The sequence below is a fragment of the Pseudopodoces humilis genome, chromosome 3 (assembly GCF_049639895.1).
Source record: "Pseudopodoces humilis isolate 2021_Gansu_Grassland_sample_001 chromosome 3, ASM4963989v1, whole genome shotgun sequence".
Taxonomy (NCBI): domain Eukaryota; kingdom Metazoa; phylum Chordata; class Aves; order Passeriformes; family Paridae; genus Pseudopodoces; species Pseudopodoces humilis.
Window position 1 is genome coordinate 62017871 of NC_142202.1, and position 24649 is coordinate 62042519.

Sequence of the window (24649 nt, forward strand, 5' to 3'; positions counted from 1 at the left end):
TGTACAAATAATTCATTGCAAGACACACACGTGAGGCAGTATGTAGGCTGAGCACCGTAAGATACAAGTCCAGCTCACATAAATTTACTGGATTTTAATTAAGGCTGGCTCAAATAATTAAATATCAGCAATCTAGACTGTCACTGCCATGTAAGTGGTAGATACTTGAGCACATCTACAGACACTTAAGTACACCTCCGATCAAAACAGAAGCAGAGCAAACCCTTAATGACACGGTCTTACCTCATTTGTAAGCAACTAAAAAAAGCTTGCTCTATTATTATATTTTTAATAGAACCAAGGATTACTATGTAACAAAACTATTATTTATAGAGGGATTTTTTTTTTTAAACAGTTACAAAGCCACGTTTCCAACCTGCCAGCTTTAGATGAGCATTCTGGAAAGTGTGACTGAAATCCTTCTGTGTGCCCATGGAATGATTATAAACACCGAGCTGCCAAACTGGCTCAGCACACAGGTTGACAAATCCAGTCTTGTGCTTCCAACAATAGCCAGTATTTCAAAAAAAGACTAAAAGATAAATAATAGAACTGGTCAGCTTGCCCACTGGTACACTCTAGAATAAAAAATTACTCCTGAAGCCTGTATAGTCATGAATGCTCATATCTAATGCACGTAACTCAGTTTACCTACAAGTTTTAAAAAAATATGCATCATCTGTGATTAGATTAACATCTACAGATGAAATAGGAATTTAAACTTTTCAACATGCAACTTTTTTTTTTAAAGCAGGTTCCCATTAGAGTAAACAGAACAGAGCTTATTAAATTATTTTTGCAAAAATTGTAGCATGTGAGGGGTTTCAGTATTACAGATTATGTGGAGTAGTAAGTAAACTCCAACCTTTTAAAAGGTGTGCTTGCCCTACTAAGCATCTTTCAGCTGTTTAAATCTCTCCTAAATTTCACTTTGTGACAGATTACCTCAGTGGTCTTTCCTCTCCTTCCACTTAAAGCCTGCATCTGTTTTAGAGTGTTTATCATATAGGGATTATCTGTGGTTTGTTTTGTCAAACACTGAAGGCACTGTCACCATTTTAATAAATGTTGCACATTAGTTTGAAATGACAAGAGTTTTTATGCAGCATTTTATTGTTTACAAGTTTCTCAAATTTCAAATACAATTTTCCCTGGTTTGTTCCCGTTCTCCTACTGTTATTTACAACTCACACTTAAAAAGACTTTGGAATAGTCTGAGGAGTTATGACCAATTTAAGCACAATTTCCTCTTATTTTTAACAGTATTTTATGTACACTTGTTTCATCCTTTCAGCATAATTTAAGCATCACTCAGCATAATTTCAGTATTATTCTCTGGGTTCGTGTTAGGTTGGGAGTTTACGTAAACCAATTGAGCAAAACAGTACAAATAAAGCTTTGTCATTCCTAAACATGAGGTCAAAAAAGCAGCTTTTCTCAAGACTGCTAATACTGGATCAAAGAACAGAGCAAGCAGCAGTGGCTAAACAACTTTCCTTTGCTTCTCCAGACTCTTGGAGAGTAAAGAGTTTCTGAGTTCATGCTTCTTATTGATCTTTGCTCCTTAGAAAGCTCTGCAGATGATTTCTGAAGTTTTAAAATTACTAAAACTTCTATAGAAGACAGTGACAAAGTTAATAGGATCTGCACTCTGTCTCTTCCAGGAGCTAGCCAGTAATTCAGAAACATAATGGAAGTATTAGGTTAGGCTTTTCAGAAAGTATTTCTTCACCTAATTAAAAAAATTATCTGCAGAGTCCAAGAATGCTTGTCAGTGCAGAAGGAAAACAGACCACAGTTCTGTGCTGAAAAACACTAACGAGAGGCTGAGCATTCCTCTCAGTAATTGGTGTGCCTCTGTTTAATGCTTTGCTATTTCAGCTGTTCTGAGGCCTGTCTGTTGCTATCAGGGAACACAGGTTTTCCCCATCTTTTTCATCAGCAAAACACTGGAAGTGACATTATACCCGGATTTTTACCTTTCCAGTCTTGACATTAGTGGGGCCCTTCTACATATCGAAGTTGGCCTTTGTGCTTTCATATACATTTGGCAACATACAGAGTCTAGTTGGGATGGAGGTAACTTCCCTCAGAGCATCCCAGGTTTTGGGTGTGACTGGAAGTGTCCCAGCAGTTCTGGTGATTGCTGAGCAGTGTGTGTACAATGTCAGGGCCTTCTTTCTCCTGCTCTGCCCTTCCAGTGGGCAAAAAGCTTGGAGAGAGCACAACCTGCACACCTGACACAGACTGACCAGCAGGTATATTCCATTACATAGAATATCTGGAATAAAAGCTGAAGAGAGGGCTTTCTTTTGGGGGGGGGGGGGAGTGGGGGGGGGGGGACCATGGCTACTGGCATGACTGTGGGAGGTCTTGAATGATTACCTTTATTTTTTTCTTCCTCTTTCCTTCACATATTAAACTACCTTTATCTCAATCCTTAAGTTTTTTCATTTTGTTCTGGGTTCATAACCCACTGGGTTAGGGGATGAAGAGTGAGCAAACGGCTATCTAGGGTCAACCCTCACAGTGAACTATTCCACTGCACTGGAAAATCATCCCAAGATTAGCATTTATTAATCCTTTTTGGCAACAGGTCATGTTGATATTTTAAATATTACATTACATGTTTAGTACAGTTACGTAAGTTAATTACAGATCAGAACACACACACAGTATTAACTCTTGAAAATCCTTAATATTCAGGTATTTCACTAAGTTAGGAGTCAGCTCAGACTTTTTCATCTATTGCACAGTCAAAGTTCAGTGGCTTTAAGTCACACTTTTCCAACCAAATGTAAAAAATTAAAACCCTACAGGGCTGCAAATGACATGCAGTGCCCACTAAAAAGAATGACAAGACACTAGGAAGAACATCTTACAGACAGAGAGGTGTAAACTCTGCCAGGTAGAAAACGCAGCTCTTCAGAAGGGTGTGGACTCTCTGAAGTACTGTAAAAATATTACAACACATTGTATCACTAAGGCAACAGGTGCTGGATCCATGGAAAACACAGAATATTATGTTCAGGGAAGCTTGCAGGTGCAACAGACGTTCTCACCTCAGCTGCATCTGAATGCATCAGGCAAGGGCACTTGGTTAGATCGGCACCAGGACAAGCTCTGTGAACAAAGAAAATCCACTCCATGTGTTCTGGAGTTTTAGCTTGCCAAGTAGTCTGCCTTATTATGGTACTGAAAAACAAGTGCTAGCATTCCTGATTAGAGTCATGCAGCAAAGGCAACTGTTCAGCAGGTTCCTTAAGCAACTTGGCATATTCCAATTTTGGGCTGAGTCCCTGCTGTCCCAAAGTCAAATCACATTGCTCTTATGTAAGAGCCACAAACCACACGCACACACACACACACAAACACACACTGCATTTCAGACCAGCCTCTCCTATGACTTCATTTAGAATCCAAATTTGGCCAAGGCATTAATAATCTGCAAGGGACTTCCAGTGAGAATAAGATCAGGAAATCTGGACTTTTCTATCTAGTGCCATGCAGAAGAGCAGTATATTAAATCCGTTCTTCTGAACTCTTCACATTCTTGGTAAACATACAGTAACTAATTTCAAACATTATGCACATAAGAGGGAAAAAAATATCTTTAGGTCTATTTACACATAAACTATATTCTAGTTATACAGCATTATCACATTTTGGGCACATGCATTGTGCTGCAAACAAGTCAGGTAACATTGAAGTGGTTTAGCACCAGAAAGTCAGTACTTTCAGCAATGTACCTACTTATCACTAGGCATAGTAACAGATCACACAAATGCAGATGGGAACAAATGTTTGAAATGTTACCTGCAATCCCAGAACAATGCATCTTGAAAATGAAAGCTTGATTCCGCAATAAATACTCCCTTCTGGTACCATTCACATGCTGTTAGTTGTAACTCGTTGCCTTGGTTGCAACGCATTCTGCTCCTACACTTTGTCTTTTAGTAGGAAGACTTCTCTGCCTGTGTGCATGTATGTGTGTTTTATGCATCTATACAAATATAAAATTACAACTAAAATATATGACACTATTGCCAAGGAAGTATATGGACTGACATATCCAAATGGAAGAATGAAGTTAGCAGCTACAAATTCTGTATGTATTTCCTCATAAGGAACTAAAGCTTTTTTCATCCTGGGATATTATTGGCATCATCAAACTGTGCAACCTTAAATCAGAGCTCAAAGACCAAACTGGCTGACAACACAAGCTTTCAGCTGGCAGCATTTTCAGTTTGCAGTCTCTCGATCAGTTGTTCAGCCTATGAAAGAGAGAAAGCAATACATTAATTATATCGTGGACCTTTGGTTTACCAAAAATTCCATTTTAAAAATAGAGACATTAACAGAGCATTTGCCTTTCACTTTTACAGATAAAGTGTACAGGAGATGCAGAATACAACAATTCCTTTCAACAGCCAACTCACAGTTTCCACCAAACACTCATGAGGTGATCAAAGAGGAAACAACCTATGGAGGCCAGGTTTGAGCACATGAACAGCAGATCTGTTAAAGCACCATGACTTCAGAGACCTCAGAAGACAGCAGTGCTCGGAACATCCAAGTGGTGAGGCCTGGGATTCTCTGTGAGTCGCTCCAGAACAGCATGTTGTGACCTCTCATCACCCACCCAGCTGTGCCACCAGCCACGAATGCTGCTGAGGGATGGAGGACATTCATGTGTGTGGCTCCTGTCATGAGCTACTACCTTGTTCTTTGGTAACATCACTGCACCAACACATACTTTTGTCATCATACATGGCTATTTATGCATCATGGGCGGAACTGGGACAGCTGTACTTTGTACATGTAACAGCACCAGCTCACAGAGCCCTCAGGAAAGCTCAGGGCAGGAGGAAGTCTGCCAACAAGCAGGACAGATTGGGCACATGGAGGCTAACAGGGGCAGGGCACATCTGAAACAGATCAGTTTACTGTCAGCCTCTGATTTTTTTGCCATGCTTTTGAATTCATCTTTTAATTCGATCTAGTGCTTGATGCTTTATTAAGATCTCCAAAGGAACTACATTAAAAGCTGAAAAGTTCAAGTTTGGTATATTTTAAATGCAGATGGTAAAAATGCAATCAGCTACTTCAGGGAGGAGCCACTCAAGAGGACTTCAGTAATTACTGCAGTTTATTTACAAATAAATCTACATAAAGCATGTAGCAACTGAAAATTATATTATCTGAATGCTGTTTTGCATTCTCAAACAAGTACCACATTCAAGACACTATAATTAAAAAAAAAAAACAAACAAAAAAATAAAACGACCGCCAACCCAAGAACATTTTCCAACCTGACAGCAGGCCAAAATACTAAAGTGTGTCCATTCTGGATAACCAGACTTAGTACACATCTACCTGAACTGCCAAGATAATAAGCATATGTATTTGAGGGACAAATATTTGTAAGATGCTCAATAACACAGCAGACACATCTGCTTTATTTGAGCTAGGAGTGAACTTCTGCAAGGTGCCACACTGTGAAGAAGCCATGTTTCTTCTCTTCAAGTAAGAAGCTGTCTATATTCTTTAGATGAGAAAATTCTTTTTTTATTATTCTTATTTCAGGAACCTTGATTTGGGGATGTGCAATGATACCAGGATGCTGCAGCTGCCCTGCAAGGACAGGTGCTTTGCTGAATCAAAGCAGTGAGAGTGAGGTTTAGATCTCTAGAGAGAGATTTTCAAAGTGCTTTAGTCAGTGTCAGTTCAGTCTCATTGCTGATCTCTACTGACATAAATCAGTACAAACACTCTTTTTGTAAAGCAGGCGCTAGGTTTAGTCTAAACGTGACAAGATAAGAAAAAACACATGAAGTGATAAATGCAGTCATCAGGTGGATGTGTTTTCACATACATGGGATTAACCAGGTTATGTGCAGAACAGTCCATCTCGTTTGAATATAGCCTTTTCTATTAAACCCCAAATATTTACAAAGCGTCCACAGAAGCACATCACAGAGCTTGAGCTTTAGCTAAGATCCAGAAGTACTGTTTAGTACAATAGTGCTGTTAGTTATTAGCACTCCACTCCCCTTAATAAGCATAAACATTAAGGTTTACCTTTACTTTTACACAAAATATACATAACTGAGAACTAAAGTAACAACAAAAATAATTAGTCAAAGAATTTTTGGACACAGCTAAAAGGTTAGAAAGACATGGCATTTTCAGCTCACAATTGAAAACCTATGGCAAAGCTCACCTGCATTACACTTACCGTGATGAACCAGTAGGAATTGATTCTGTAGTAGAGCCTGGATAAGAACCCCATCTGACTGGCTGGGGCCAGGACGTGAAGATGCAAGTGGGCTATTGAGCAGAATGGAGGCCAGTGAAAACCCATTCTTCAGAAAAGGAAAAGAAGTACAAGATAGTGGTTAATTCAGGAAGAGATAGAACATCACAGGTTATTTATTTAACATGATCCACAGGGCTAACAACTCACTGCATTTTCATTGTACATAGAAGCAAGAACAAAAACATGCCCTTTCTTTCTACCACAAAAAGCTCTTCAGAAGTTCATAAATCTCCTCCATCACATCTCTGTATTTAAGACGCATTTTTAAAAGAAGGAGTTAAAAGAAAAAGTGTTTTAAATGTATCCTATCTAGTTTTCAGCTGGAAAGCTGAAATCAATGATTTCACTATCAATGAAGAGCTGGCTCCCTATTTCTCTTCATGCTTAAATTATGTTACAGTTTGTTTCAGCTATCAAGGGCCTTAAACTGGTGTGTCCAGCACCAAAATCCAGTGAATTCTGGTATGACTGAAACACAGTGTAGTGCCCTGCTTCAACAGGCCAAAGTTTACCTCTCTTCTGGCATCTAGGAATTTGAGAATATTTGCAGCACATAATGACACAATCTCTTCTAGGTTGTTTGAAGTGCCCTCCCTACTCCAAGATGTGTTCAAGAAAGAATTTCAGAGCTGGAACCCAATTTGTGCCAGAACTCCATCAGAAAAAAAAGTTTATATTCAATGCCAGCAGATTTTAATTGACAATTCATGCAATAAGTGAAATGCAGATCTGATTTCTTCCATAAATCACAGTGCAGGTTCTGCCACCATATCTAAAGTAACATTCAGAAAAATACAAAACAGACTCAATAGAAAGAGGAAGGTTTCTATTACATACCTTACATCATTCAAGTCATTAAAATTATTCTTCTGGAGAACAGCTTTTCCAACTTCCATCATTCTCTTCACTATTAAAACACCAATAAATTTCATTTTTAAAAGGTATTCTTCAGAATATTAACAGACTAATCTACATTCAGGTCACAGACATGGGTTTTTCAAAATATAAACACTGTAACTACTCCTAGTCAAACAAAAGACAATCAAGAGAGTGTGTGCAATAATTTACTTGAAAATTGCCACTGATACCAACTCCCACACCTGCAATGTTTTCCAGTGTGATATTATTACAAGAACTTTGGCCAAAGCCATGCTATCACCACACCCTTATTAAAAAACCCAACAAGTACTGATTGGCCAGAATGATGACTTTACACTAATTCCAGTGTTGTATCTCTACACAGCTACAGGACTTTGATCTCCAGGTCCTGTGAAGCCTGGAGATCATTTCAGAGATGGTACATAAATTTAAATTAAAATAACATTGTCAGTCTTTGTTATTACTAGCACACAGTTTCATTATCACTGAACAATACAGTAACCCCAATACAAAAACTCAATGCAGAAGTCAGAGGAATTGCCTTGAAGCCAAACACATACAGAAGTTTTTGGGTTTTTTTTCTGGAGAAAACCACCCTATATTTACAAGAGAAATACAGTGATGCGAGATTTGCAAAATGCAACTCTTTTCTTGCATCACCTATAAATTTCCCTAAGGTAGAATTTATTCATGGCTTCAGTTTCTTCTGTTACTCAATACACTTAGCTAGCCCTGTCTTGTGAAACAAATTCCAGGACAGATTTTTTTAAGGGAAAAAAACCCAAAATAAGCCTAGCAACAATAAATAATGGCTTCAACACTGCAGAATATTACTTCTTCAGAATTTTTTTAAGTTAATTGAAACATAATTTCTCTTTTTCATCTGTCCCTCCCTTTTTTTCCTGACAAATAATGCAGCACTCATCTGAAAGTACACTTTATAAAAGTCTTCTGTAAGCTTTTAGAATTGCATATGCATATCTAAGAAAATCCAATGAAGCAGCACATAAATGCTTTAAAAATAAAGCTGTACTTCCAACAAAGTGCAGAGACATCTATACTCCATGCAAACTGCAATGTTTTTCCAGAACTGCACAAAAAAATAGTGCCATTCTAGATCAGCACACAGAAGTTCCCAGAAAGAGTGAGTCCCTATCTGCACTCACTACCAGCTATTTCCATGTCTACAAATGGTGTCCAAAGTTGTAATTTACTTGATAGCCCCCTATTTCAGGCTGGGAAAAAACGATTTTCCATTAGGTTAAGCACACACTTGCAGCCTTACCTAGAGGTATGTGCTCTGTCTTCAGTGTTTTGCAGTTTCCCATGTGCTTCACAGGCACCACCAGGTAGTGGTGGGGGGCGCCAGGTTTTATATCTCTAAAGCAAGCAAGGTCTTCATCCTAAAAAAGGATGCAAACGTTTTAAAATTGATTCGGATGAGGACACTGGCACAGAGAAGGTAATAATGTCCATATTCCCCATATCGATGCGATACCAAAAGTCACAGCTGACGCGACTAGCATCAAAAGCTGAGGGTTTTTTGGAGGCAGCCTCCAAGCACGGTGCGCGTCCGCTGCTGACCTTCCGCAGTCAGGATTCCTCGGCGCCAGCTCTGAGGCTTCCGGCTGCTGTGCCAGCACTTAGGGAAGGCACGGTGCTTTCCCTCCGAGCGATGTTCGCCCGCTCCGTCCATGCAGGAGCTGGGGGCCCTCAGAGCCGCCGCGCCTCCGCCCAGCCTTGGGCCCTCCCGTGAGGGAGCGGGGAAGGAGGGCGGGCGCCCCTCACCCACCTCGCAGGGGAGCAGCGCCGTGCCCGGCTCCTCCCGGCGGGCGATCCTGCAGAACACGCACTTCCCGTCGTAGCCGCCATTCCCGGCTTCGCTCCCCTCAGCGGCGGCAGCAGCACCCGCGGTCTCAGGCCCGGCCATGGCCCCGCTGCCGCTGCCGGCGCCCCGCCCGCCGAGGGAGGAGTGCCCGGCCCCGGGAGCCGCCGCTGGCACCGCCCGGCTCCTCCCGCCGGGCACAGGCGGAGCGGAAGCGGCGCTCAAAGTTTTCACCAAAATAAAAAATAAAAATAAAATAATTAAAAAAAAAAAATTAGGGGCATAAAACCATGTGAACGCATTCTGAGTTCATTAAAAGTCGAATTGCCACGGGGAAAAACAAACAAGCAAACCAACAACAAAATACCCTACGCAGTAAAGAGGGCTGACAGAAGGGTAAGTGCATATGATCTTTCTCGTTTTTCATCAGAAGGTTATATCCAGCAATTCACTGATCAACACAAACCAAGAAAAGCCTTCGAGAAATTGAAACATTTTGCCCTTAGTTCAAGTTACTTAATTCAAGTTACTTGGATATTTATATGTGCACAAAACACCATTTCAGAACTGTTGCAGTTTGTTCAGGGTCACTAATATAATTCCAGATATTTTTCCAACCAAGTCTACATTTTCTCTTCTACACTCCCAGCAGTGAGGGCTAAAATATGATGTTTGTTCTAACTGCATAAGCTGACAGCCCTGTAATTGTTGACTGCTCATGACAGATACGCTAATTCACAGCCTAAGTAAGATATTTCATAAAATCACACAATGGTTTGGGTTGGAAGGGACCTTAAAGACCATCTTGTTCCGACAACCCCTCCTGCCACGGGCAGGGGCACCTTTCTCTACACCAGGCTGCTCAAGGCTCCATCCAGCCTGGCCTTCAGCACTCCTGGAATGGGCGGGGGGGGCATCCACAACTCTGGGCAATCCATTCCAGTGCCTCACCACCCTCCTCCTATTAACTACTTCTGAAGCGAATAGAGGGTATTGGTAAGTGGTAGTTAGCCTTCAAGTTCTAAAAATGTTCTCTTAATAGTTTGTATTTAAAATCATTTGCCCTGTTCATTAGACTAGAGCTACAGAATCACTGACCCTGCAACTTAAATGTGCTCTTCGTGCAGCTCAAAAGGCACAAACTACTTGTCCCACAGGTTACAGGCTACAGTGTTTTAAAAGGTAATGAGATGAAAAATTTAGACAGTGATTTTCAGAAATGGTTTGGGTTTTTTGATGGTTTTTTTTTGAAGCAAGATGTATCTGTACAAACAGGACATGGTTGGCTATTCTACCTGAAGCAACTCACTTGCCAGATGTGCCAACATGCAGAGTGCTGGGCAGCCCCCTTGCAATGACCTAACCTGCTCCTTTTCTCTGCTACAAACAGGCAAATCAAATCTTTAGAGTTTATCAATGAGGATTGTTCTAAACATAACTGGACTTTCCTTTGCTCTAAAGCCAGCCTTTGTGCAAAACATCCAACACAAAACCTGCACTTAAACCACCACCAAATAAAACATCTGCAATTACCTGGCTACTGACAAGCCTGATTTGTGTGTATTTGAACACTGTCCTGAATCAAAAATCTGTGTCCAAGTACCACTGAAGGGACACATATTTGATGTTGCAAGAACAAGATCTTGTTCTCCCCAAGAGAAAAATTACTAGTGACCATGATTTTCCAGTTTCTTTAGAAAAGCTGTTGCTGCCATTTCACTCAGAGCACGGCTCACGGATAATGCACTTGTTCAATTCCACACGTAATTGTAGCTTCTTTTCTTTCAATACCACTGATGTATACAATGAAAGCCAAAAAAACACAAGAACCAGGTACTTTTAAGACATCTTTGCTTTGCTTAGCTGGACATAAAAATACACGTGAACACTTTGGAAATACGAAAAGGGTGCATACAAAAATGATGCATATGGACTTTTGACTTCTGCAAAGAGGTTGGTCAAAAAAGATAAGGGGATACATGTCATTCACTGCAGCTGAGAGTAGCAGCAAGAACTACCAGGTAATCTGCTAGCTCTTTCCTGGCATTTCTTAGCCCTTTGTGACAGTTAGTCTCAGAGTGAATTCAAAACACAGCTCTCTTTGAGGACATACCATACTAAACACAAAAAATCCCCAAACCCAACCCCAGCAAAATTTCCAACCTCCTTATCTCTGTTTATAAAATACAGTATTGCTGATATTCTTGTTTTATGAGGTGGCACAGGTATAAGGCATAACCTGTAACTTAAGATTCATCCTTTCATCTTTAAAATGTTCTAAAATTTGTGAATAAAGGAAAAGGCATTTGTAACAAGTTTCTGAATGCATAAATTCCTTTATTGAAAATATTGTGATAGCACTGCATTACATATATTCAATATTCATAGTTTTAAGGGTCACAGAATTTTGATTGAACAACACTGTTTTGAATATAGACCACAGCGTTTAGATATGCTTTGACAAGGATAATATAATGAAGTAAGTTGTAGGTAGCAAGAGTGAAATGTATGCAAAATGTTGAACTTGGTTTCATTTTGTTTGTTGTGGGGATTCTTTGTTGTGTGTTTGGTTGGGTTTTTTAACTATTAAGTGGTCTTCTGCCACCATTTAAAAGAGAAAAGAGTGTTAGATATTCTGGGTATCTTCAAAGCATAATGCTGTCAACAACTTTCAAAATATTTTAAAGCACTACCAATACAAACTTTATTTATGGCTATAGTAGACCACAAAGAAAGGAAGTGTGAAAAGCTCATGTGCAGCGTGTTACAGGCTTACTGTGTATAGCATTGTTTTTTTAGACTGTGCAACTTCTGTGCAGGATTAAGATTTAGAAATGCTTTTGAAAGAAAAGAAATTGGCTTTTTTTTTTTATTACTTAATATATTCAAAAAGGACTGAGCAGTAAGTAAATTGAGTTGTATTACTCAGTTAATAATATTCCAACATTAGATTGTACTGTTTTAATGCACACTACTTTCTCTAAAACCTGCCTTTCTCAGGACAATGAAACATTCAAGTCTGAGGGCAGGACAGCATCCTAGTATTAGTTAGGCTTGGATTGTGTAAACAAAACCACAGCTTAATGGCAAAGCAGAATTCCTTAACAAACAGTGAAGATTGCCAGTTCTCTCTCACACTCTCCCCATTTACCAAATGTTTTATAATTTTGTAATATATTTTATTAGTAAAATAAATTTTACAAATTTTGTTATATAGAGTATTTTCAGCTTTGACAGGGGGAGGGGAAAATATCTGATAATTTCATTAAAAAGAAACAAGAATATTTACTTGCCTGTCAAATTCTAAATCAGACTGCTGCTTCAAATATTTTTTTTTAAAGGAAATGATATATTTAATTATTAGGAAAACAAGTTTTACACTAATGTGCCTGTTAGGACACAATTGTATTTTCTCCTTAACAAATTCTCCAATTTGTAGAGAAATACTCATAAAAACACAGTGGGTGGCTTATTTTGAATCATTTGGTGGTGATACAGAAAACCAGTTCTCTTAGAAATGTCCTTCATGAGCAGTCAAATGCAGGTGCTCAGAGCATGCTATCCCAATTCTGTGGACTGCAGCAGAACTGATAAAGTCTACAGCAGGGGGCAGTCGCCCAATGTCTCCATACATTGCCAAAATAGTAATATATTAATAGGAATGTGACAGCAGAGTTAAGAAGAAGCACTATCCACCTTCTCTCTCATTTCAGGAAAAGAAAATGAAACAGAATTATGCACTCAAGTGTTTCTGCAAGGAAAACAAACCCTCTAATTAGGGTATAATGAAAACCAAATCTCATTTACAAAACAAAAATATAAAAATTAACTTCAGAAATCAAATAAATTGATTCAGAATAAATGCCAATGCATAAGAAATCTACCTCAACTGTGATTATCAAAATGAGATTTGAAACATTAAACAAAAAAAACTCATAGGTAATACATTTACAAAAAAAATCTACTATACAATAACAATAAATAAAATAATTTTAAAAACATGTTCCCTTAAGTGCTGTGTACACCTATTTCTGATTCTTTTCCATGGCAAACAATATGCTGTAGATTTTGGTAAAGTAACCTTTTATTTTTGGTCAGCATTTGCATGTTGAACATAAATACACATGGAATGTACAAGACAGTTATAGTTCTTCCACAGGATCTTTTTCACAGTTACATAAAAAGTTTTCAACTTATACATCATGAACATTTTCATAAGCATTGTATCTTCAATGGAAGAGTGCTGAAGAGGAAGTAAAAAACACTTCAGAGTAATCTCTTACTGTTCTGTCTCTTACTGCCTCTCAAAACCAATTCTTTTATTCTTGGGTTGTTTGGTTGGTTTTTTTGCGTAGTCATGCTCCAGTACAAACTCGAGGAAAAAGCGTGTAACATTGTGAGGCAGCCTGCACCTTCTGGATAGCTTAGTGCCTAATGGATCCAGTCCTTAAGGCAGTCAGTGTTTCACTCAAATGTCCATACTTCTACATCTTGTATTATGAAATCTTCTTTCTTAGTTAAGATGTCATTATTGAAGGTGCTGCAGGAGTTGCTTCGCCCATGATACAAATCTGCATCTAACCATAAACCAAACCGGCCACTAGAAAGGAAATACACGACAGATTTAGTATTAGATGGAACAGTAAAAGCACTGAAAGCTGTCTAAACAATCAAAGAAGTGATACAGAGGAAGCTAGGTGACCCTGAGGCCAAATGTGAAGAGCTCAGTCCTGGCAAAGCACTTGCCAAGAAGCTCATGGTGCAGTCCCCGTGCTTTGTTTGCACCAGTGAGCAGGGCAGTGTGTAGGACCCTGAGAGGGCCCACAGCCCTGGACCACCCAGCTGCTCACACTGCCAGCTGTGGCTACAACAGGGCACAGACCTTGGGGTCCCTTCCCTGGCTATCTGGATGTGGACAGAGCACCTTCTGCTTATCCACTCCTGATGCAAACCATGCCCCACTGTCCCATGGTGCAACCTCCAAGTAATCTTCAGTTAGTTGTACAGCCTTAGCCCTTGATTTTGTACCTACTGACCTTTGAAACTTGTGACCTGATTATGCCCTGTATGCATCCTTGCTTTGTGCATCAAGAGAATAAGGATCACACATGATAAACCCTAGAAACTGATGGCAAAATTGCCATTAGGGATTATCTTCCAGTGACAAACCGCTTCAGCAATGAGTAATGTATCTAGCCAAAACATCTGTTTATTTCCTGGCTAAAAACAACCCCAACTCTGCAACAAACCCTACTTGCCTAATATCAGTCCCTATAAGCAAACAAAATTGCTCTCAGTCTGTAACAGAAATCAAATTGCTGAGGTATCTCCACTGAACAGCTTACTGAAAGTAAGATCAGCCACTTTACTGGGAAATTCTTCTTGCATCTACCATTGTCCCTATTTCCACTTAAAATTAAAAAAAAAAAAAAAGTTGGCTATATGATTTGAAAACCAAATATTCACTCACCCTCCACCTCCAAGCTCCAGAGAGGTAGTGTCTCCATTGATGAAGTAGGTGTTTTCTCCACTCCATTTAAATACCTGAGGAGGGGAAAAAACATGAACACATTTGGACTATGAGTAATCTCAAACTACTGGGTACTTGCTCTTAGCAGCTAAGAGGTGTGGTCATCTTTTTCTTGAAAGGGGAACAAGTAAGGTAGAAAGTAAAGGATCAATACATATTTAATATATAATAAAACTGTTTACATATTTAATACATAATAAAACTATTATTACTTTAAACTCTGCTTCCCTCCCTAAATCAAGTGGTACCCTCTTAAAAAAGAAAAATGTGTTCAATATGGAAAAAGTGCATAAGCCATGAGCATCAAGGGGTGTTTGAGTAGCACTCTTATTTTATTGTCACTGTGATCCTAAGAATGCATGAAATTATATCCTATTCATGGTATCATTGCCTTCCAAGGAGAGTCTTTTGACAATCCACTCCTTCTTCCTGCTTCCCCCTTCAATTCACTTAAAACTCTCTCCTCATCCTGACAGACTGTCCTCTCTTCAGATAATTGCAGACACTTTCGCTTAAGGTGTTGCAATGAAGCAATGAATTATTAATTGCATTCATCAACATGTGGAACATCTTCTACACTCAAACATGTTAACTTCATAAAAATCTCATAAATGTTCCAGAAGTGGAACCCAAAAACCTTATTTCAGAAAGTGGACACCTACTTACCTTGAAATGTGGACTGAATGTGTAGAGGAATGTTTCACCAGTGCCATAGTAATGGTCACTAAACCTGAAGGGATGTGTAGCATACGCTCCAAATATCTGTCAGAATAAAATTATTACAGTACTTTTGTGGAAAGTAATAATATCATAGAATTCAAGTGAAAAACCCCCAAACATTTAAAAATACTTTTTAAGAACAACTGAGCTGATTTTCATGTTAGAACCAACTAGTGAAGTGCATCAGATGTGCAAGTATTCTCCCACATCTTCTGTATCCTGCAAGTAAAAGCCAATGACAATAATGGCAGCAGCATTGCTGACTCTAGCAACTACTGAAGAATGAGACCTTCAAAGAGGCACTGCTTGTGATAGATCCTTAACTGAGATACCTAAGAAAGGTATTTCCAAAAGCTCTACTGTACTCATTGCAATTCTAAAGCTTTTATTAATGCTGAAACACTTTCCTGTGGTAACTCTAGTTTAGGCAGTGGAAAATATAAGAGGAAACACCAATGTCTTATTTTTGTATGACATCGCTTCATAGTATGACTAACATTTCACTTAATTTCATAATGGTCACTTTTCAAAATGCTGCCCTTTCTGCTCAACCCCCGCAGAACCTTACCTGGTTGTCCATATCCTTGATGACAAGGAGAACTGGACTGTCAAGAGAAGCCGATTTGCGGTACAGAGTCTTCAGGCTGGTCCCGTGCTCCAGTGTGCTGTATGCCAGGCGCCACGGGTAGCCCTGCACCCGCGCAGGCAAGCGCCGGGCAAGCTGAGCAGGAGCAGGGAATGAGGGAAAAGGTTACACAAGCAACACAGGCAGTGCCCCAACCTATTCTCTTTCTCACACTCAACAGAGACAGCACTACATCTAAGGAGGAAACCTGAGGGTTTCCCAGCCGTACCTGCTCTATGTGCATGTTCTCCAGGAGAGCGCTGTGATGCTTTAGGATAGGCAAAGTATCATCATCTTCTTCTTCTTCATAGTAACTGCAAACGCTCTTTCGTCGTTTAGCTTCTTCTACAGTAATGATCTGTGGCAAGAGAACAAGTGTCCAACCTAAAGCACAGCTCTTAACACCATCAATCCTCTGTTGAAGCCAATTCATTTAAAACTTATTCCTCAGCTGTCACACTATTTGGAGAAAAAACACCATATGGGATAATTTTATCAAGCACAGGTACCCTAAAGCAAACGGGCAAAATCTTTAGCTGGGACTCAGTGCCACCATGGCACACAGGAAGCAACAGCAAAAGCTCTGAAATGAAGCTGATGAGAAAGAAAAGGGGAAGCAATGAGGCCTAGATACAAAACAAACAGGAAACCTTAAACCGTCCTTTCCTTCCACAAGTTTATCACCACAGTGGTCTTATCCTTGGAGCAGGAATCTCAGGATGCAGCTGCAGAGCCCACTGTGCTCTGCTACGCAGCTCACTGCCAATAAGGCTTCCAAATGGCTTTCATGTTACACACAGATCAAGTTTTGCATAATTCCTCCACCCTTCAGGATCACTGCTGGAACTTGCAGAAGCTGTCAACAGTCGATATAACTGGGAAGAGATGCCTGGAGGTCCTACACACACCTGCTCCTCAGGCGAGGAAGCAAATGCACTAGACTGACTCCAGGTGTGGATTTAAGCACACAACAAAGCACAGAAGTTTTGCATGATGACCAGGGCTGGTGAGGAGCTCACATAGCCCTAATACCCTCAGTCACACCGGGCATCCCCAGTGGGATGAGAGCTGCACTTCTGCTGCATGCACTCATGTCTGGCCCACGCTCTCCCGCAGATGCTTAGAGCTGAACAGGGCACTTGGGCACTGGCACTCCACGGCAGGGTCAGGAAAAGAGAGGAAGTCAGGACCACAAGGCAAAATGCAGCCTGCAGAACAAACACTGCTATATGTCCCTGCACACCTGAGCAGTTACAGGTATTCCTGCCCATGATACTGCAAAAGCTCTACAGCTTCATCCTGTACCTCCAGCCCCTCCTTCTGAGACTGCAGATAATCCTGTGCTGGAAAATTTTTCATATGGTCAATTTCAGGAAAGGTTTGCACTGCAAAATTAGGGTAATTAAAAATATAAAAAAACTGCCCACAACAAACTGTTCAAAGAAAGCAATTTTTCTACTTGTATCATTGATCTTTTTTCATCTTCTGAGTGGTTTGCCTTCCCTTCTCATCTCCCAGATCATTCTTGTATATATATATTTTTTTTTTATTAACACCTTTTAGACCTTAAATCGAAAGTACACAACTCCCCTTTTGAGGACTTTCTTTTAGTAATAGTCTCTCCTCCAGGAGTGGGGGAAAAGTATCAGCCAACAGCAAATCAACCAAGAGGTATCTGGAGTAAAATACAACCAAACTCACTTAGGCAACCAGAGAAAATGTATTAATACAGTTGTAAATTGAAAATTGGTGCCAGAGACAGAAAAGCTTCTCTTCTCTGCATGCACATTTATTCAGTGTCTGAACTGCACATGTGAATGAAGTTCAGTCAACAACTGCAGAAAGAGGCATCTGCAAGATCAGGTATTTACAGACCACACAAAAGCAAAAATGGGTTAAAAGAATTGACCACTGCAGAAACCAGACCTACAAAGTCTTTCAAAGATTTTACAGAGCTGAGAAAGGAAGCTACCTGAGGTGGAAATGCCCCCCACCTGAGTACAGAGCATGTTTATTACTAGGACAGAAGTTCTGTCATCAGATCCATGCTGTTCAAACAAGAAACAATTCAACATACCTCCACAAAAGGTTCCTCCTGGTCTGGTCTGGCACAGTAAATAATTCGAATATTCAAAGGCATTTGTCTCTGTTTCATCATCTAGCAGTTTATTTTCAGTACCCACTACTCTACCCCTGCTCTAATGGCAAGAGTTCTGAGCCTCAAGACTGACAGACAGCTACTGGCCATGGCATGCTGTGAAGGAATTGCTTATATGCTTCTCTACAATTAGAGTTTCTGTTTCCCCGCAAGGGAGAGTGAAACTTTCACAGTCATCATGCCCAAATTTGGACTTTATTCAACAGAGATTTCCTGGCAGACCTACTTTAAATTGGTGAAGCTGGAATATATTACAAATAAAAGAGACACACCTTTAAAAGCAGTTTCCAGCTTTTCTTCCTTTCAATAAATATCTATATGAAACAATGAGAGACAAGCTCCCAGTGTGACCAGATCTCTCCTACATCTGTCTTCACTGATTTTCCTTCATTGTGGTTTTATGAAAATAGCATGCAGATAACTGAACAGTGAAATCTAGAGCAATGTATGACTGCACTCAGCTCTAAGCAAAACAAGGAAGGATTTTTTTTTTTTATCTTTCAGCTCACAAAGCAGCAACATTAAGAAGCTACAAAACTGTAAAAATATTATCTTGGGAGTAGAGGTTGATACTTTTCAAATTACAAGTCCCACTTCCAAGCTCCGTTTTTCAACAGAACATACTGTGAAGATAAAAATCCTCAAAAAATGCTCAAAAAAAAAATAGGGTAGTAGAATTTAAAGAAAACAAGTTTATGTTTAAGACAAATAATCAGATAACTTTTTTAATCACCATCAAGATATTTCCCACTTTGGAATTTATTTGTCTCATTTATCCCATATCCTTAGCACAGAAAGTGTTTGAGCATTGAGAAATATGATGCAAGCTTATTTCCCTTAGAAACTAGGCTTTGTACGCAGAAGAAAGAGATAACAAGCACAAGCATGCCAAGTGGTTAAAACAGATTGCAGAAGACCACACATGAAAAAGCCAAAGTCCAATGATAAACTTATCCCACTTACACCCAATATTCAAACAGTACTGCTGTGTGCACCGGAGAAGCAAGGGTCTGGCATATCACCACACCTCAATCCATTTCAACCAGCACACAGGAGTCTGGGTTGATGTTTACATGCATATATACATTTTGAAGATATTTTTAGTATATAAATACATTAGTAATTTAGCAGTGCTGACCACATATGCCTGTATAGCTTTGCAAAAGACTAGTATCACATGGTCAAAATATTTATACAACTTCTGCTGGTTGCACACCAGAGAGCTCCCAGTTGTTTACCTGCTCTTTCTAGGGAGAGAAGAAATGAAGACTGAAAGAATATGAATACATTTCTGAGATAGATACAAACCATAATGAGTCCTGTATATGAAGCAGCAACTATTATAAAGAAACACCATAAAAATCCTCAAAAGAACAACTGCTGAGATTCTTGGCAGAGGATGCACATTTGATACACACAAGCTTCATGTAAAGGCAGAAAGCACTCACCTCCCAGCTTTTAGTAGTGGGCTCACTAAAGAAGTTGTCAATCATGTCAAGCTCCTCCTTTTCTACTACAACAAAACCTTGCTCTTTGGCATCTTTCCCATATATTTCTGGTGACCACTGAACGAAAAATGTGTACAAGTGATCCACTCTGTGAAGAGAAGAGGAGGAGACAACCATTGCTCAGTGTCCATGAACACAACACTGTCATGTAGCACAGAGGTTTTGCCCAATGCGAAAGCAGGGACAACTACACAAACAGGATACCAGCATACCTCCACCTTCCCAGACCACAAAAGGCAACAGCTCCCTCCACCTGGCAGCCTGAACCACTTCAAGGTTTCTTCTGCTTTCACTCCCCACAAGATATTTTTCTCCTCTCTTTGCTATATGCAAAGCCAAAGTATCTTGGTAAAGCAATGGTCCCACACAATTCGTATTAAGTCAAACTGATCGATATTAGGTCATAGTCACAAAAGTTAACTCTGTAGAACTTTCACTTTACCCATTTAGTTTGACCTCCACGATGAAACAAGCAATGAGATCACCAGTGAAGTCTACACTACAGTTTTAGCTGCCCTTTAGAAGTTATAGAGGGTAACCACAAAACAATCTTCATTCTCTTAGCATTATGAAAATAAGCTGTTACCGACAGCTTTGCTAATGATATAGTACCAGCAGCACATGCTCTTCCATAAATGTAGTCAGCTCTCAGCCACTGCCTTTAAAAAGATATTTCTTGACAACATCCATAACAAACCATGAAACAATTTCTTAAGAAGGAACTTATGTGTTAAGTTAAAATGAACACATGCAATTTCTAACAGGAATATAACAGAGGATCCATAAGAAGCTAAACTGCCAACAAAGAATCAGACCCACAGTAGAGGGCAGATAGTAAGTGCATATGACACTGGATCTTTTTCCTGCTTTTCACCAGAAAGTGAAAATCCAGTAACTCTTAGATCAATGGAAAACAGAAAAAAAACTTTCAGAAATTTAGATATTCCCTCCACACCCCCCTCTGCCATATTTCAAATTACTTGGATTTATATGTATGCACAAATAATCCTAAAATACCCTTTCAGCCCTGTAACAGTTTGTTAGGATCACTAGTATAATTCCTGATTTTTTTGAGTCTACAAAAAGAATAAAGGATTTACTTTGCTTCATCATGGAAATTATGAAAAAGGAATAAATTAGCATTGCTCACAGAGGTTTCAGAAAAAGCAGTCTGATTAACTCTTTGCTAATTAATTAGAGCTTTAACTGAAAGAGACAACTGACTTGAGCACTATGTATTTTATGTACAGTAGTCCTACTCTGGAAAGCTAACTACTCAATTCCTATAAATCCCTAAGAAAATACAATAAAAGTACTGGTTTCTGCTGTCTGGCTAAGATCAGTTTGAAAGCACGTTTAAGCAGGTGCATGAAGGAAAGCAGCACACTCATATCTCAAAATCACAGAATGTATTTATGTTTTAAGCCATCTCTGGAAATCATCTAGGCCAGCTCCTGCTTATAGCAGAGATAACTTCCAAGTTAGAGCAGGTTGCACATTCTTGTCCATTTGAGTTGGAAAATCTCCATCAATGATTCTACAAGTTCTCCACGTGTAGCCAGTCTCCTGGGTTTGTTTTTTTTCCCTTTTATCACCATTTCCTCCAAAGCATGCAGCACGTGATCCGAGACGCGTCGGGTGCCATCCTATGTTTTCTGTTTCTGGTTCCCTGCCCTCCATTTTTAAACCAAGTGTCCAAAAGGAAGAGGGGAATAATGACCACCCAAGTTGTTTAGCTGTACTTCCTTCCAAAGCCTTCTTTACTGCAAGGACACACCACTGACACATTTAGTTTGCTCTCAACTTCCTCAACTCCTTTTCGGCAAAGCTACTCCCCAGGCTGCCTGTCCCCACCTACTGCTGCAGGAACTGCTCCATCCCAGGTGCACAACTTTTGCATTTGCCTTTTCTGAACTTCCTGACATTTCTGTCAGCCTGTTGTGTTGAGACTCCTCTGAAGAGCAGCCCTGCCCTCCAATTACGAGCACTCTCCAAATTTTCTGTCGTTCCCCAAAATGACAAAGGTGTGTTCTGTCTCAATGTCCATGTCATCAGTGAAGGCATTAAGTAGTATCAGTCCCCAAGAATATCACTTGTACCTCACTGCCACTCAGACCAACTACCAACCCTTTGAGGCCAATGGTCCAGTCATTATTCAACCACCTGTAGCCGACCTGTCCAGGTCATATTTTTCCAGTCTGGCTACAAGGATATTATGGAAGATTGTGTTGAAAACCTTAGTAGTGTTATGGTAAAACAACAATCCCTTGCTCTCTCCTTGCTCAAAGAGCTAGCAATCTCAAACAGAAAAGTTATTAGGTCAGTAGAAATGAGATTTGCCTTTGGTAAATATATGACAGCTGATCCTGATTACTTCTTTCCCTCTGTGTGCTTGGAAATGGTGTCTATAAGAACTTGCTTCCCAGAGACTGAGGTGAAGCTGACTGCCCTGTACTCCCACAGATACTTCTTCAATTTTCCTGGCAATGGTTGCAGCATTTGTCTTTCCAATTATTAAGGAACACTCCCCAGTGAACAAAACCTTTCAATAGATGATAAAAAGCAGCTTTGTAATAACATCAACCAACTTCCTCAATATACTCAGAATGTTTCCTGTCAGGCCCCATGGACTTGTACATGCTCAGTTTTTTTAAGTAGTACATAACTAAGTTTTTCTCTGCAATGGACAGTTGATAAATAAATCCAGACAGTCCAGATTTAAGCAGCAGCATAAAATAGAAATAGGTGATTACAGAGATGATGTCATTCTGAAAAGGGATACTCTTCTAATAAAAATTCTAACATTATGCTACAATGGTATTTCCAAGCTACCAAACTGAAAACATTTGAGCCAATTTTTAAATTGAAAAAACACTTCTTGAGGAACTTCCTTACAGCCAACTTGACAGCTGTGAGAAAATTTATCCTAAAACTCAATAGCTGTTTTGGTGATCACATGCTTATGAGCGTATCATACACTAAAAGAGAAACATCAATAAAACAAAGTACTTGGAGAAAGAAAACTATAGAAACCTGAAGTTAGTAACTCCAGAAAGAAAATATTTAAAAGGCTCTAAATCCAACCACTGCTCCTGGCCAAGACAAAGACATTAACCCAGAGCAATCCTATGACAAATGTGCTTGACTAAACGATGATTCTTCACAAATCTTGAGGACTGAATTACTGTAAGCCCTCATATGCTTTTATGAACTTATAGAGACTTCTATGAGCCCTCAGTATAAGACACTAAGCTACAGATAAAAACAGCTTTTCATGAATTTCCTCTGTACAGTTTGATATCTTATTATCAGGAGTCTAGGAGTATTCTCCTTATAAAATGCTAATTCAAAACTATTCTAAATCTTGCAAAAAAGTGGATGCCCTCTCAGCAGCAGAATCTCAGTGCAATGTCTTTTACATCAACTTCAGTGCAAATTATACATTCATAAACCAAACCTGTTTGCAAAATTTACACTGTGGAAAATTAGAGAGATTTACTTCTTGACTGAGGAACTAATCAATGCTATTATTTACAAACAAAGAAATTCTGCATTACTACCTCTGTCTCAGTGCAAGATACTTTCCTGCAAAAGGTCTTGAGGAAATGTGTGACCTAATTACTGAGCTACTACTACTCAAAATCCACTAGGATGGGAAACCTACATACCATTTAAACATAAATCCACACAGTAAGAGCACACACAGACTTACCCTCTAATACTGTAAGCTATACCCATTGCAAAACTTTCCAGCAAAATAGTCAATCTCTATTTGTGTCCAAAAGCATGGGTGCCCCTCTGCTCAGCTGAACCTGGCAAGAAGCTGCCCTAGACTGAGTAATCTGTATATAAGGCACCTCAAGATGCCCAGCACCCCATCTGCGTGCTGAGGTGAGCAGTGCTGTGACCAAGCAGGCAGCACAAAGCAGTGCTGCAGTCACTGATTAACTCAGCCATGCTGGTCACAGGGCGATGTGTGCCGGGACACACGCAACACCCGGGGAGCCACACATGGAGAGAGAACACCTACAGCAAATGTGACAGAAGATCTAGTGCCTTTATAAAGAGAATCAGCCTAAAAGTCCTCTTCCTGTATTAATAAAGTTTCCAGAAAGTAGTAGCAGCCTGCACATGGAAGAACAGCTCTGTTGGGAGCTGTGGGCTATGGGACCAGGCTGAAATTTGAGCCATTTTCATAACAAATGACAGAAGCTGTTTTAACAGCAAATGCTATGATCATAGGAAAAAATAAATAAAAACAAATCAGAACAAGATTTAACTTACACTAAACATAGACATGCAGACCATTTTTTTCACAATCTCACTCCAAGTTTGGACAGTTTTTTTGATTTTAATTACTACAAAGCATTAAGACACTGCACAAGCTACTGTGACTGGACTGGAGAAAGTGTTTCATTATATTGCTTTGTGGCCAACAAGATGAGAGTGGTATTCTTGATATTTTCACACATGAATATAAATTGCATTCCAAGTAGTTTTAAACTTAGTAAATGATCTCATATCTTGTCTAAAATATGTGGCAAAGCTATCCCAAACAACCTACTGTTCATGGCACTCTTAAGATGCAACACTTATGTTTATACTCTACACAATACCTACGCAAGAATATCCCCAGAAGGTAGGAAGTGCTGTGTTTTGCTTTGGGAAAGCATCCAAGATCTTGGAGAAAACACCGTCTTGTTCAAGAGGCTAAGACATGCCTGGCTTTAATACAAAGGAGTTGGTCTTGCATTTAATTTCTGCTCCAAGTTCTACTTGATCTGTCACGCAATTTTGGGGCGTTAAAACAGGCATGAATAGCACCAAAAAGTCCCAAACTTACAACCAATCATTCACCACTTTGTTTGATCAAGATCCAAACAGAAGCTGTGGTATCAGGGATCTGGTCTGTCAGCCAGCAAGGCCAGGTGCTGCTGCAGCAGCTCACTGCGGAAGTTACTTTTTACTCATAAAAACTGAAGTACAAAACAGTTGTCAATACTTCAGTTTATATATGGATTAGGTCTGGTCACCATTCAGAAAGTTTCTGCTCATAAAAGGGCAAGAAGAAAAGCTGTTTTCCAG

General features: G+C 39.7%; 2 protein-coding genes across 11 annotated transcripts in view; both read right to left on the bottom strand.

Annotated features, from left to right (window-relative positions):
• Nucleotides 1–2555: 2555 nt before the first annotated feature.
• On the bottom strand, nt 2556–9152 carry HINT3 (histidine triad nucleotide binding protein 3). Of its 4 annotated transcripts, XR_001331183.2 has the most exons (7): nt 8991–9152; nt 8484–8601; nt 7157–7226; nt 6239–6365; nt 3817–4274; nt 3063–3123; nt 2556–2952 (listed from the first exon to the last, which is right to left on the bottom strand). XR_001331183.2 is itself a non-coding variant. In XM_005518336.3 (5 exons), the coding sequence occupies exons 1-5, from the start codon at nt 9126–9128 to the stop codon at nt 4227–4229; spliced, it is 501 nt and encodes a 166-aa protein (XP_005518393.1). In that variant the 5' UTR covers nt 9129–9152; the 3' UTR covers nt 2556–4226. The 4 variants fall into 4 exon arrangements, 1 of the variants encoding a protein (XP_005518393.1); XR_001331180.2 differs by having other exon boundaries at nt 2556–3123; XR_001331181.2 differs by having other exon boundaries at nt 3063–4274.
• Nucleotides 9153–11339: 2187 nt separating this feature from the next.
• Nucleotides 11340–24649, bottom strand: part of NCOA7 (nuclear receptor coactivator 7) — an 81557-nt gene continuing 68247 nt past the window's right edge. For all 7 annotated transcript variants that reach the window (XM_088053175.1, XM_005518334.3, XM_005518333.3 and 4 more), the window contains 6 exons: nt 19505–19652; nt 16128–16256; nt 15842–15994; nt 15220–15315; nt 14494–14567; nt 11340–13623 (listed from right to left, as the gene is read on the bottom strand). In XM_088053175.1, coding sequence (XP_087909301.1) covers nt 13488–13623; nt 14494–14567; nt 15220–15315; nt 15842–15994; nt 16128–16256; nt 19505–19652 — 736 coding nt within the window. In that variant the 3' untranslated portion in view covers nt 11340–13487. The remainder of the gene's footprint in view (nt 13624–14493; nt 14568–15219; nt 15316–15841; nt 15995–16127; nt 16257–19504; nt 19653–24649) is intronic.

Coding starts and splice junctions, on each gene's coding strand:
- HINT3 (XM_005518336.3), bottom strand. CDS start 9,128: ATGGCCGGGCCTGAGACCGCGGGTGCTGCTGCCGCCGCTGAGGGGAGC. Junction 7,227..8,483: donor GACAGAGCACATACCTCTAG/GTAAGGCTGCAA, acceptor GTGTTTTAATAG/TGAAGAGAATGATGGAAGTT. Junction 6,366..7,156: donor AATGACTTGAATGATGTAAG/GTATGTAATAGA, acceptor CCTTTTCTGAAG/AATGGGTTTTCACTGGCCTC.